Source organism: Mauremys reevesii, linkage group 4 (assembly GCF_016161935.1).
Source record: "Mauremys reevesii isolate NIE-2019 linkage group 4, ASM1616193v1, whole genome shotgun sequence".
In the NCBI taxonomy this organism is placed as follows: Eukaryota; Metazoa; Chordata; order Testudines; family Geoemydidae; genus Mauremys; species Mauremys reevesii.
Window position 1 is genome coordinate 63,070,946 of NC_052626.1, and position 12,843 is coordinate 63,083,788.

The 12,843-nt window shown below is 41.8% G+C and overlaps 1 protein-coding gene across 7 annotated transcripts in view; it reads right to left on the reverse strand.

Moving 5' to 3' along the window:
• The window catches only part of TTBK2 (tau tubulin kinase 2), a 195,799-nt gene that overhangs the window by 14,399 nt on the left and 168,557 nt on the right, over positions 1-12,843 (reverse strand). For 5 of the 7 annotated variants that reach the window (XM_039536222.1, XM_039536218.1, XM_039536219.1 and 2 more), the window contains one exon: positions 8,488-8,736. The exons of the other annotated variants lie outside the window; for them this stretch is intronic. In XM_039536222.1, the coding sequence (XP_039392156.1) occupies positions 8,488-8,736 (249 nt within the window). The remainder of the gene's footprint in view (positions 1-8,487; positions 8,737-12,843) is intronic. 7 annotated transcript variants of the gene reach the window in all.

The following is a 12,843-nucleotide window of genomic DNA, read 5'->3' on the forward strand; positions in this document are numbered from 1 at the left end:
AACAGTGTCCTTTTGGACCCAACTAAGTCCATGTATAAGAATAGGGTTGTATTCCTATACACTACTACTACTACTACTAACAACTTGAAATTGAGTCAGTTTGCAAAAATTAGGTATAGTTTAAGGTACCAGACATCTCCACCTAACCCCCCTGCCATTTTTTGTGGTTTTACCACATCAGCAATTTCCCTACACACACACACACACCCACACACACACACACACACCAGTTTTATGAACTAGTTACATGCAGTGTTGCCAATTTAGTGATTATTTGGAAATTTGAATTGAAATTGAAACATTAATACACTTTATATGCTTTTAAAGTGTGTATCATAAAATAATGTACCTGAAAAAGTATAATAGATTTGAAAAGTATGAACATAGACTCGCTTCCTTATACAGCTGTTTTTTATGACAACGTCAGTGCATTCATTTTGGTGATGTTCGCCAACCTAATATTTTCAAATTATGATTTCTAAGCGAAGTCTAAATGAGCTCTCCCTGGCAGCTAGTGATGAGCTGGGGGCTGGGGGGAAAGGCTTCAGGCAGGGGCGGCTCCAGGCCCCAGCACGCCAAGCGCGAGGTTGGGGCGACATGCCGCGGGGGGCGCTCTGCCGGTCGCCAAGAGGGCGGCAGGCAGGGCTCCGATGGACCTCCCGCAGGCGTGCCTGCGAAGGGTCCGCTGGTCCCGCGGCTTCAGTGGAGCCGCGGGACCAGCGGACCCTCCGCAGGCATGCCTGCGGGAGGTCCACCGGAGCCACGGGACCGGTGACTGGCAGAGCGCCCCCCGCAGCATGCCGCCGTGCTTGGGGCGGCGAAACGTCTAGAGCCACCCCTGGCTTCAGGACCAGATTGTATTTACATTCACACCTAGTCTACCTAGGTATCCAGCAAAAAGAGCTGTGTTGTCCAAGTGACAGATTTTGGCTGGAGTTGGGCTACAAATCACTTAATATGGGAGGGGAGGGGTAATGAAATGTTGTTATTCTTATTTTATGAGTAAAGGGCAGTAGAACTGTACTTAGCCTGTGCTGACTGAGGGCATCAAGAAAGAGGGTGAGGACTTGTGTTTTGCTCGATGGCCTGCCTGAGTCACAAGTACTATTTGACCTGCCCTTCTCCACTGTTTACAGACATTGCTGTTTAGGCTCCATAGATAGTCTTTTGTTTTGTTAAGTGACCACTACAGCTGAAATCACTGATAATCAGGTCTAAGTGCTTAGATCTGCTGTGAGACAATATTTCTGTGGAAGAGACGGCCCCCACTGAGAGCTCAGCTAAAATCACTGAGAGCTGGGTGGAACTTTAGGAGACCAACTCGCAGACGTCACAGTGGCAGCAGAAGATAACAGCGCAGGGCCATTGGCAACGAAGCAGTGGCACAACCAACAACAGTGGCCAGAGTGAACAGTGAGAAGCTGAAGGAATGAGCAAGGTGCCCTCTTGCTCCCCACCTGGGAGGTGAACTCATGTGAAAGCACCTCTGAACTCTGAGTCTCCACTGACCAAGGACAGCACCGGTGAGTGTTAATGAGGCTGTTAAGAATGCTGGAGACACAACACAGTTCATGCAAACAAACATGGCTGTGGCATCATACTTTCTATTTAAGCAAGAGATACCACACACTACAAACTGGAGGCCAATGTTAAGTGCATTGTTACTTGTTCATCCTGAAGTTGAACACTGGTTCTGAACAAGACCAGTAAATGCTCACTCTCTTTCTGCAAGAAACTCAACTAACTGGCTAGAAGCATGTGGTGCAACAGTGAAAGACTCAACAGTTGAAAAAGTGAAGAACTCTCTCACCACATTCAAAAAATTTGCATACATGGCTGATGAATGCGCTGTTGCAAATCGGCATCAAGTCATTGTGTACATTATCTTGATGTCAGTTGTAGGCCAGTAGATGCATTTCTAGATGTTCAAGTTATAGAAGACACATCAGCTGCATCTGTGACAACCCATATCTTAGAAGAGTTAAATGCTTGTCAACTGGACCCCAAGTAGTTGGCTGCTTGTGCATTTGATGGAGCTGCAAACTCCTCTGGAAGACATGGAGGAGTACAAGTTTGTTTCAGAGGAAAGTGTAACCCTAATCTCTCCGACACACACTGCAGAGGCCATCTACTCCAACTAGCACTAGTACGAGCTGCAGACTCTTCAAAAGACATTTTAAAAGCTATAAATGTAATGTCTTCATTATATTTTTTTTTCAGCAAGAGTCCAAAAGGACTGAATATCTTGGAAAATATAGAAGATACACTGGGACCAAAGTTCAAATTAGTCAAACCTGGGAAAATCCTCTGGCTTTCTCATGAGTGATCCTTGGCTATTGTCTTAAAATTACTCCAGCCGTTATTACTGGCTTTGGAAAGTATCTACCAAGATGGGATGGATCTAAGTAGTGAGGCTGGTGGATTACTTTTGCTACTACGTTCAGAAAAGACTATTTCCATTCTCTCTCTTGTAAGTCTATTCTTGAAACCATTTGGGTCATTAAACAATGCCATCCAGGCATCTGCTACAACAGTAGTAGATCTTTGCCCAGCAATAGAAGCTACATTTGGATCAATCAGAGAGCTGTCCATTGAAAAAGTACTGGAAGAAGCAAAGACTTCAGTCAAGAAGTTGACTAATAAAGGCATTTATATTGAATCTTTAAGTGAAGAGGACAAGAAGTGTTTGTTAAGACAACTGAAAAGAGTACACAGACTTGATTCTTAAAAATTTACAACAGCGACTTCTAGATTCTACTCAACCTCTACGTAGCTTTTACAGATCGCTGTCCTATAAAACACCGACAGTTGAGTGGAGTGAGGCACTACCAGCAATGGGGCTGCCATATGCTCAGAACAGAATAGAGAATTTGAACAGAGAGTGGAATATCATATAACAAATGATTGAAGATTTGACTTATCATCACTAGTGGCTCAACCCAATCTTTATGCTATGTTTCCTGGGATGAAAGAAGTAGGAATTCATCTCTTGCTACTCCCAGTCACAACAGCTACAGTCAAGCGTTCTTTTTCATCACTGAATAGAAATTTGTGCTCTGAAAGAAGTGGCCTTCTGCCTGATCATGTGAATGATCTAATGAGCATATTAATTGAAGGAATGGAAGTACCGGACACACGAGAAGCCACCAAAGATGAATGCATTGCATTCAAGAAGTTCATTAACAGAGTTGTGCAAAATTATAACAAGAAACCAAGAAATATGTAGATGCTGTGCTTCATAGAAGGCTTGAGTAGCCAACTTTAATCTGTGTGATGATTTTAAAACATGAGTTAAATCCAATAAAATGGTCATGAAACATTTTTCAGTTTTTACCATGGTGCCATATAGCCCACCTTCACCCTTACGGTCTCACCCCTCATTGGCCCTGACCCCCACCCCTGTAAATTCGAACACCCCTCCAATTTCAATTCCAGGGGAAAACACTGCTTTTCTCCTATTTTTAAAAATGATTTCTCACTCCTTTTGTTGAGTGAAAAACTTACACACACAACAGGGGAAGAACTGACTATGCAGAAAGTGCTAGTAAATTCACAAAGTAAACAAACTAAAAGCAGAAAAAAATTGTCCAATCTCTTTCAGTTTTAGTGATCTTAGGTGTTAATTGTAACAACAGAAGGTAAAATATTTTCAGACAGAAATGTGATTTTTTTTTAAGTCTGACAGTCCTTGGCATCTCGGCTGAAGCTGCCAACAAGTGTATCAATCAGTAACAGGCAGAATAATGGTTTTATGATGTATTAGGCCACTAAGCACAGGACCATAACTACCTACTCATTTCACATATGTCAACAGGATTTAGATTCCTAAGTGCCTAAATCTCATTAAAATGAGACATGCTCCTAAATCACTTAAGCATTGCAACGCTGACCGCAGCAATGACTAAATACCCTTACAAATCTGGGCCTAAATGAACCATCAGATGGTAACAATTTTTGGCTACCAAGGTAGACTAGCAAACTAGAGTTGAAAAGCTCCATATATCATTTCACTTCCTGGCCCAGCCTTCCCCCTACCTATAATAATGGATTTATGATGCAAAGAATATGTACCACATGACAATTATTTTGGAAGTGATTGGGGACTGGCATTAAAACTGATTACAATAGGGACAGATAGGATGGCTAGATGTGCAGGTGTGGAATTTTGCTCCCTCAGATACTGAGGTCTTGGAAGGACTGTGGGTTTAAGGAACTATAAATATCAGTAAAAAAATAAAACATCATTTTATATAATGCTTTTTTTTTTTAAACTCTACCACTAGGTACACATACATTTCCTCCTATATTTGGCTTGTCCTTCTACACAGAAAGCTAGTAATGCTGTATGTAAGTGCTGTTACTTTTACTATTTACTCTGCTAATCTTCACTCTGACCTTGTGCTGCCATTAGAGAAAGCTGCAGGTTGGGGGAAATGGACCAGAGGAATTTGTCACTGAAAATGGATGCTTTCACTGCTGATAGTACAGTACTTATTGTAACGTTTCATTCCATATTCTTTATGAAAATATGCTTATGATATGAATATGACATAACTGAGATGTACTTTATGCAAGATGGGTCTTGTAAGATATCATTGGAAAGGTTATGATTTACTGAATGTGATTATCCAATTTGTATGCCTGTATCATATCCGTATTTGAAGTTGGGAATATTGACTATGTATCTGTATTTCAACTATGCTACTTTGGGTGACGCCCACTGCTAACACTTCAGGTACAACAATGGAAAAGCCAGACAGGGCGGCTTGGCCTTCCTGCGGAGGCTCCATGCTGCTACTGACTCATGAATGCTGTGATACTACAGAGTCAGGTGGTCTTGTCACCTAACACTAAACATTACCTGGGACTTCTTGTAAGTTTCCACTCGAAGGGAAGGGGGGTGTCAAGTTTGGAAAACAAAGGATTCCCGCTTTATGTAAATCCTATTTAAGGGTGGGGAGGAAGGCAAACAGAACTCCTCCGCTCCATGACCTGTCTCCCCAAAAAGAAAGACCGCTAAAGCCACCTGAAGTGAAGGCAGGGGGGGAATCCAGACTGAGACTGAGACAGGGATCCAGTCTGAAAAGAAATATAACTGGAACTTTGCACCACAAAAACTTTGCAACCTGCTTAAAATAACATTTGGGGTACATTTTGTAACCTGTTTCTTAAGTATATTGAGCTTAGTTTACATATTGCTTTATTTGGAAGCAATCTGCTTTGTTCTGTTATCTCTTATATTCACTTAAAATTCACCTTTTGCAGTTAATACATTTATTTCTTGTTTATAATAGAACCTAGTTTATGTAATTTCTAGTGGGGGGGGGACACAAGACGTTGTGCATATCTCCCTCCACATTGAGGGAGGGAGCAAATTTCATAAAACCTTTGGGTTTGTACCCCATAAAGGGAGTGGGCACCAGAGTGTTGGAGCAAGCCCCTAGGGCTGAATTTTTCCAAAGTGGATCTCTGTCTCTCTGGGGGCCCTGCTTGTGTGCTTGGCTGAAAGAAGATTGTGAGCCTAACCCAGCAAGGCCAGGTAAAGGGGACCCAGGCTGGCAGAACAGGCTGACTCAGTGGCATCCCAGCACATCAGGTGACACCCCAAAGGGCCCAAACCTGTCACACTTATAAAAAATTAACAAGCTCACACTAACTGTCTTGTTGCCCTTAATTGTTTCTTCATTAATTTACAACTTGGAAAGCCTCTATCCTGGCATAGCTAACTTAACATGCTGTAAATCTGAATTTTTCATTGCACCAAAGACAGGTGTGATAAAAGTGTCGGAAGAGCTTCTCCATTTTCCAGAATTAAAAAAAATAAACAACCAAAAAACAAACCCTGCAGCACTACATTTCAACATGCCAAATAGTTGCATGCATCACCTGGACACATTAAACAAGCAAGAGAACTTTCTAAAGACCTGTCTGCAATAGAGGACAGTTTGTTGGCCACAACTGTTTATAAAAGGATACCACCAATCTGAAACCCACTTAATTAAAAAAATAAGGTAATTGCAGGTAGGGTGACCAGATAGCAAATGTGAAAAATCAGGATGGGGGTTGGGGGTAATAGGAGCCTATATAAGAAAAAGACCAGTAATTAGGACTGTCCCTACAAAATTGGGACAGCTGGTCACCCTAATTGCGGGTATTATGTGTGTCTTTGGATCTCCCTGCAAATGTCTGATTTTAAAATCACATTTTCCTATTCTGAGAATTTTTCTCTCTCCTCTACTGCCTACCCACACAAACAGGGGAAACTGACAAACAGTTTATTTGTCAACAATGAAACTTTTATTGGTGAATAGATGCTAGTGGCCACATTTTCAAAAGAGCCCAGAAGCAACCACCAATGAGAGCTGCTTTGTGCTGAGCTATTGTGAAAATCTGATCACAAGTGTTGTCAAATGCACAAAGTAAAAAAAAAAATGAAAAAATAGAGACATTTCCCCCCTTCCTAATTTCTTTCATTTACATTAGGTGACACAGCAGATTAACACTTTTGTCTGAAAATTGTCTTTTTTAAATTGGCAGTGTCTCTTTCATGAAAGGAGGTAGTTTAGTTTCAATGCACCTTTCCTGCTTTGCAAAAAGACTAAATCTACTCATGGACAGAAACTTATCAGCTGTGAGCTAGACTAAATCCTTACAGTTTCTATCATGATTAAACCTGATCTACTCTTATCCAAGGAAACTATATTAGCAACTTTCTGGGAAAACCCTTATTTAAGCATAATTCTTACACCGTTTCGCTACGATCTAGAGGGAGGCCTACATCCCTGTCCACAAAGGGATAACAACCATTTTAGCTACAACTGTGTCTAAACATGGTTGCTGCTAGCAGGACTCTAACAGAGCTTCACTACAAGGAGAAAAGAGTTTCCTCCTTCACCTGAGAGCCAGCCTGACCAATTTGCTAACTGTACTTGCAATACTTTATATCTGTGATGGAAAAAACTGAAGCTAAACTGTGCACGCACATTTAAGAAAATTAGGCCAATCTGCATCCTGGGATAAAAGCAACTCTAAGAAACATTATAGCATTAAAGCATAATTTTTAATGAGTTTATTTCTCTAACATTTTCATATCCTAGTAAATACAGTTCAACCACCATGAGGAACTGGATATTCTGGCTTCCCATGTGTTTCACAATACCACGTATCTAGTACCGGCACTTTCTAACCGACAGCACATTTGCCCATTTCCAAGTACCTGGGGTCCAGCTGGGAAGAGGGGCTAGCATTCTATATGGAGATGAAAAAAAGCTTGGTGCTGGAGAGAAAACACTGATTATTGGATTAGCTGACAAAATTCTGACATAATTATACCTACCGCACTGTTTGTCATCACCAGCCATCGATCCTATTAAAGTACTGTGAGAAGCTAACCATTAAACAAATCAATATATTTGTGCACACTTCATAGAAAAAAAACAAACATTAGATATATGCTATTTATAATAATAAATATGCAGAAAACAGAAGACAATGTGGAAATTCTTTTTAGACTAGATTAAACATTTATGGTGTAATGGTGAATGATGAGACGTTTGGATCTATGTGTAATCAATGTTATGTCACACTGCTTTAATAGTCATTGCAAGCTGAAGCTGCTCGGCAAATCTCAAATAACATCTTTGTAACCACAACATAAATTATGAGACACAAAGTATCATTCTGAATTCTAATCTCTTTTTTACTGGAAAGAAGCTGCAAAAATTGGACATAGCACAGAATGAGGACACAAGTTTCCCTATTAACTTTGCCAATAGCGATTCTCATTGATTGGTCCCAACATTATTTTATCCCCTGGAAGCAATGGAATGTTTTTAGATTATTAAGTGTTACAGATACCCAAAGAAAGCACACATGTGGTTCCTGATCCTATTTTTCTCCACTGAAAGCCTTCCAGGAGGGACAAATTGTATATTCCCCCCCCCTACAATTCATCAGATGTTCCTAAATGATCCTATTTTCACAAATGGAGAGTTCTTGGTTTTATTTTTTAAACCAAGAATCCACTTCTTGATTTATGCTCCCATCTTTTCCCACTAAAAATCCCTTGGAGGAACCTGAATCTATCCTCACCAGTAACGGCAGATCTACAGGACCTCCTGATCATGACTTCCCAAACAACAGATCCCTAAGTGATCTTGCCTATATCCTCTCCAGAAGAAATAACCACTAGATGTTTCTAACTGTCCTGTTCTCTGAAAGACTAGCAAGTATTTCTGACTCTATTTTTACCTCTTTAGGTGGTGGTAACTTATCTTTCTCAGGAAATGTTTCTGACTCTGTTCTTTGATGAAGTACACTGAGTGCTCCTTTAATAGATCTTCTCAATATGCTTTCACAAGAGAAATTTTATAGCAGCACGATTAGCACTTCCATATTACTGTGCTTTGCAAAGCACCTACGAACCATACAACTTAGCAAATGACTGATACAGTGCAGTTGCTTTTATGAAGACGAAGACTTATTCACCTGTTGGAGTTGTGATTTTGAGATGCGAATGACAGGGGGAAACTTGTTGCCACTGGGAATGACAGGAAGTTGCCTACGGCCAGTTGAGCGGGAAGAGGAGGAATGGCTCTCTGCTGATTGACTCCTGGGTAACCCAGCCTCTTTCTTAGGGTCCGAGTGGGAGGATAGATGGGCAATAGGGCTCAGGGTGCGGAGGATGGGACTTGAAATTCTCGGAGTGGAGAAATGCAGCATGTGAGATGAGTTGAGCTGTGAGAACAACATGGTGGGGAAAAAAGTAAGTTTTTCAAATATATTATTTTTAACAATTTATTTTTGACCTACTGCCCATGTAGCTTTCTTACAGTGACAGAATCACATCTCTCTCTCAGGCTAAAAGCTGATAATTTAAGAGAGAGATAAAAATCAGAAGCCTCCACATTTATCAGACATTAACAAATTAGTATCACAGTAAGAAGTGAGCATCCTTTTTCTCTTCGGCCATCTAGTCCTCTAACTTCACTCATATATTCAGCAAGCATACCTATAGGATAGGTATAAATATTAAACAAAGAAACTGTTGAAAAGATAATGAGTGCATGAAATTATTAATCATTGCATTTGTCTTTTCTACTGTTTAACATAGCAACATTGTTTTTTGACCAAACTATTTTTGCAGATCCATAAACAGCATGCTTTGCAACTGTGGAGGAACCAAAGCACAATGGGACTGCTGAAGCACCTAATTTATAAAGATAAGCACTGAGGCTGAAAGCAGCAACTTCTGGGAAATTTCCAAATCATGGGATGAAATTAAAGGAACAAACTAAAATGGTGAAGCTATAGCAATTGTGGATTCCTGTACTGTCTGGATGAGGCCTGAGCTAAAGAGTTCATCCCAAATGTTGCAACCAACAGGAAAAAAACAAACCTTGGAAAGAGCTTGGATGGCTGTGGTGTGTAGAATAGGCAATGTACAGGAACTGTAAGAACAAAGCCTTCCAGCTAGCAGTTTTTTGGAACACCTTTTCACTTAGGGTAGACAAAGCTCCAATAAAACCTATAGCCCTTGGATGCACAACTCTGAAGCCAACTACATCTTTGCAAGTCCTAAGCAGCACTGAAGCAAAACTGTTGAATATCTATTGCTTAAAATGATCAGATGAGATTATTATTTATCTCTTTTTTTGCAATTACTTTTAGACAAAATCAGAAAAGGGAGCAATATGGAAAAATTTCCTTTAAAGTTTATTCGATTTGATTACTTCTATTACTGCTATTCTTTTCATTTTCATTGCTATTTGGGAATCCCATTTGTCTTCTTATTATGATTGGATATTGAGAGTACTGTGGATGTACTGCACAGTTTCCAAGGAGAAGGTGTTAACAACAGCATCACTCCTAGAGCTTCAGTTCCCATACAGTACAGCTGTCATTCACTTAAAAAAACAAAACAAAAAACAAACAAAAAAAACCTATGCCCAATGAGTCATAAAAACAGCATGTGAAGAAGAAAGATACATTAAAATTAAAAGAGGAGGAACTCTAAAATAAAGGGAAGAACATTTCAAAGGAAAAGGAAAGGTAAAATTGTACAGCCTGTTTCAATTTGATACTAATACAGTAACAATACAACAACAGGTAAACAGCCTGTGAGGGGATACAAGCATTGTTTTGTCTGAACAGGAGTTTTTGTTGTAACTTATTAACAGGTGCTTTTTCTCTCTCTGTAGATCTATAAAATAGATAAAATAATTATAAAATAATAAATCTGACCAACACCTGATTATAACTGACCAACACCCATTACAACTTCACATATGAGACTTTGTCCCCATTATATTTAAAAACAATACTTGATTACAAAAAAAAAAAAAGAAAAGAAAAAAGAAAAACACTTCAAGAAATAAGCTTATATAGTATGACTCCTCTGGTGTGGATGGCTGAAGACACTTGGACCTTGGTCTCATGACTCATACTGCCCAAAAGTATGCAATTATCCTGGCAGTTTTCACGGTCCCCCACATCCTGTGGTGTGTTACTACTAATCAGCTCTGGGTTTTTTTGCCTTTTTTTTTCCCACGTGTGTGCATTTCCCACTTCTCTTTCTTACATAAAGGTTTCTCCTTCCACTTACCTACTCTGCCAATTTTCTATATACACATAGGTCTGGTCTACACTACGTGTTTAAACCGATTTTAGCAGCGTTAAACCGATTTAACGCTGCACCCGTCCACACAACGAGGCCCTTTATATCAATATAAAGGGCTCTTTAAACCGGCTTCTGTACTCTACCCGACGGGAGGAGTAGCGCTGAAATTGGTATTACCATATCAGATTAGGGTTAGTGTAGCTGCAAATCAACGGTATTGGCCTCCGGGCGGTATCCCACAGTGCACCATTGTGACTGCTCTGGACAGCAATCTGAACTCGGATGCACTGGCCAGGTAGACAGGAAAAGCCCCGCGAACTTTTGAATTTCATTTCCTGTTTGCCCAGCGTGGAGCTCTGATCAGCACAGGTGGTGATGCAGTCCCAAATCCAAAAAGAGCTCCAGCATAGACCGTACGGGAGATACTGGATCTGATCGCTGTATGGGGAGGCAAATCTGTCCTATCACAGCTCCGTTACAGAAGACGAAATGACAAAGCACTTGAAAAAATCTCCAGAGGCCACAGCAGGGACTCAGCACAGTGCTGTGTGACAAGCATAACGGAAAGCCAAAGAATCAAATGGATGCTCATGGAGGGAGGGAGGGGGTACTGAGGACTTCAGCTATCCCACAGTCCCCGCAGTCTCCGAAAAGCATTTGCATTCTTGGTTGGGCTCCAAGTGCCTGAAGGGTCAAAAACATTTTCCCGGCTGTTTCAGGGTGTATGTCGTCAATTTACACCCTTCACCCCCTCCCCCCGAAAGAAAAGGGAAAAAAATCGTTTCTCGCCTTTTTTCAATGTCACCCTATGTCTACTGCATGCTGCTGGTAGACGGGGTGCTGGAGAGCTAAACAGCAGCATCCTCTCCCCTCTCCCCAGTGGCAGATGATACAGTACAGTAGGACTGGTATCCGTTCTCGTCATCAGCCCTTGAGTGCTCCTGGCTGGCCTCAGGTGAGGCTGGCCAGGGGCACCTGGGTAAAAATAGGAATGATTCCCGGTCATTCCCAGTAGATGGTACAGAACGGCTGATAACCGTCCTCATCATAGCAACTGGGGGCTGAGCTTCATCAGCCCTCTCCCTTTCATGTGTAAAAAAAAAGCTTCTGTCCTGCCTGTACTCTCATAGCAGCGGGATGCTGGGCTCCTCTCCCCCACACCGCTTAATGTCCTGCCTGGACTATCATAGCAGCTGGAGGCTGCCTTCCCCTCATTTTATCTCACAAGTCACTGTTTCTTATTCCTGCATTCTTTATTACTTCAGCAAACAAATGGGGGGGACACTGCCACGGTAGCCCAGGAAGGTTGGGGAAGGAGGGAAGCAACGGGTGGGGTTGTTGCAGGGGCACCCCCCATGAATGGCATGCAGCTCATCATTTCTGCGGGATCTGACACGGAGCGGCTGTGCTCTCTGGTTCTCTGATACACTGGTTCTCTAGTACACTAGCCCCATATTCTAGGCAGGACTGATTCTATTTTTAGATACCATAAAGGAGGGATTGACTCAGGGAGTCATTCCCAATTTTGGCTTTGTGCCCCCGGCCGACCTCAGCCAGGGGCACCCATGACAGCAGCAGACAGTACAGAACAACAGATAACCGTCATCTCATTGCCAATTTACAACGGCAGCAGACGGTACAGAACAAGTGATAACCGTCTCTGCTATCATGCAAAAGCAAATGAATGCTGCTGTGTAGCGCTGCTGTATTGCCTCTGTCAGCAGCATCCAGTACACATATGGTGACAGTGACAAAAGGCAAAACAGGCTCCATGGTTGCCATGCTATGGCGTCTGCCAGGGCAATCCAGGGAAAAAGGGCGTGAAATGATTGTCTGCCGTTGCTTTCCCGGAGGAAGGAATGACTGACGACATTTACCCAGAACCATCCGCAACAATGATTTTTGCCCCATCAGGCACTGGGATCTCAACCCAGAATTCCAAGTGGGGGGGAGACTGCCGGAACTATGGGATAGCTACGGAATAGCTACCCACAGTGCAACGCTCCAGAAATCGACGCTAGCCTCAGACCATGGACGCACACCGAAGAATTAATGTGCTTAGTGTGGCCGTGTGCACTCGACTTTATACAATCTGTTTTACAAAACCGGTTTATGTAAAATCGGAATAATCCCGTAGTGTAGACGTACCCATAGTCTCTCTCTTCTTCCCTCCCACAATCATAGTTGTTTCATCACCCTCAATCAATCAGTTCTTCACAAGAGAT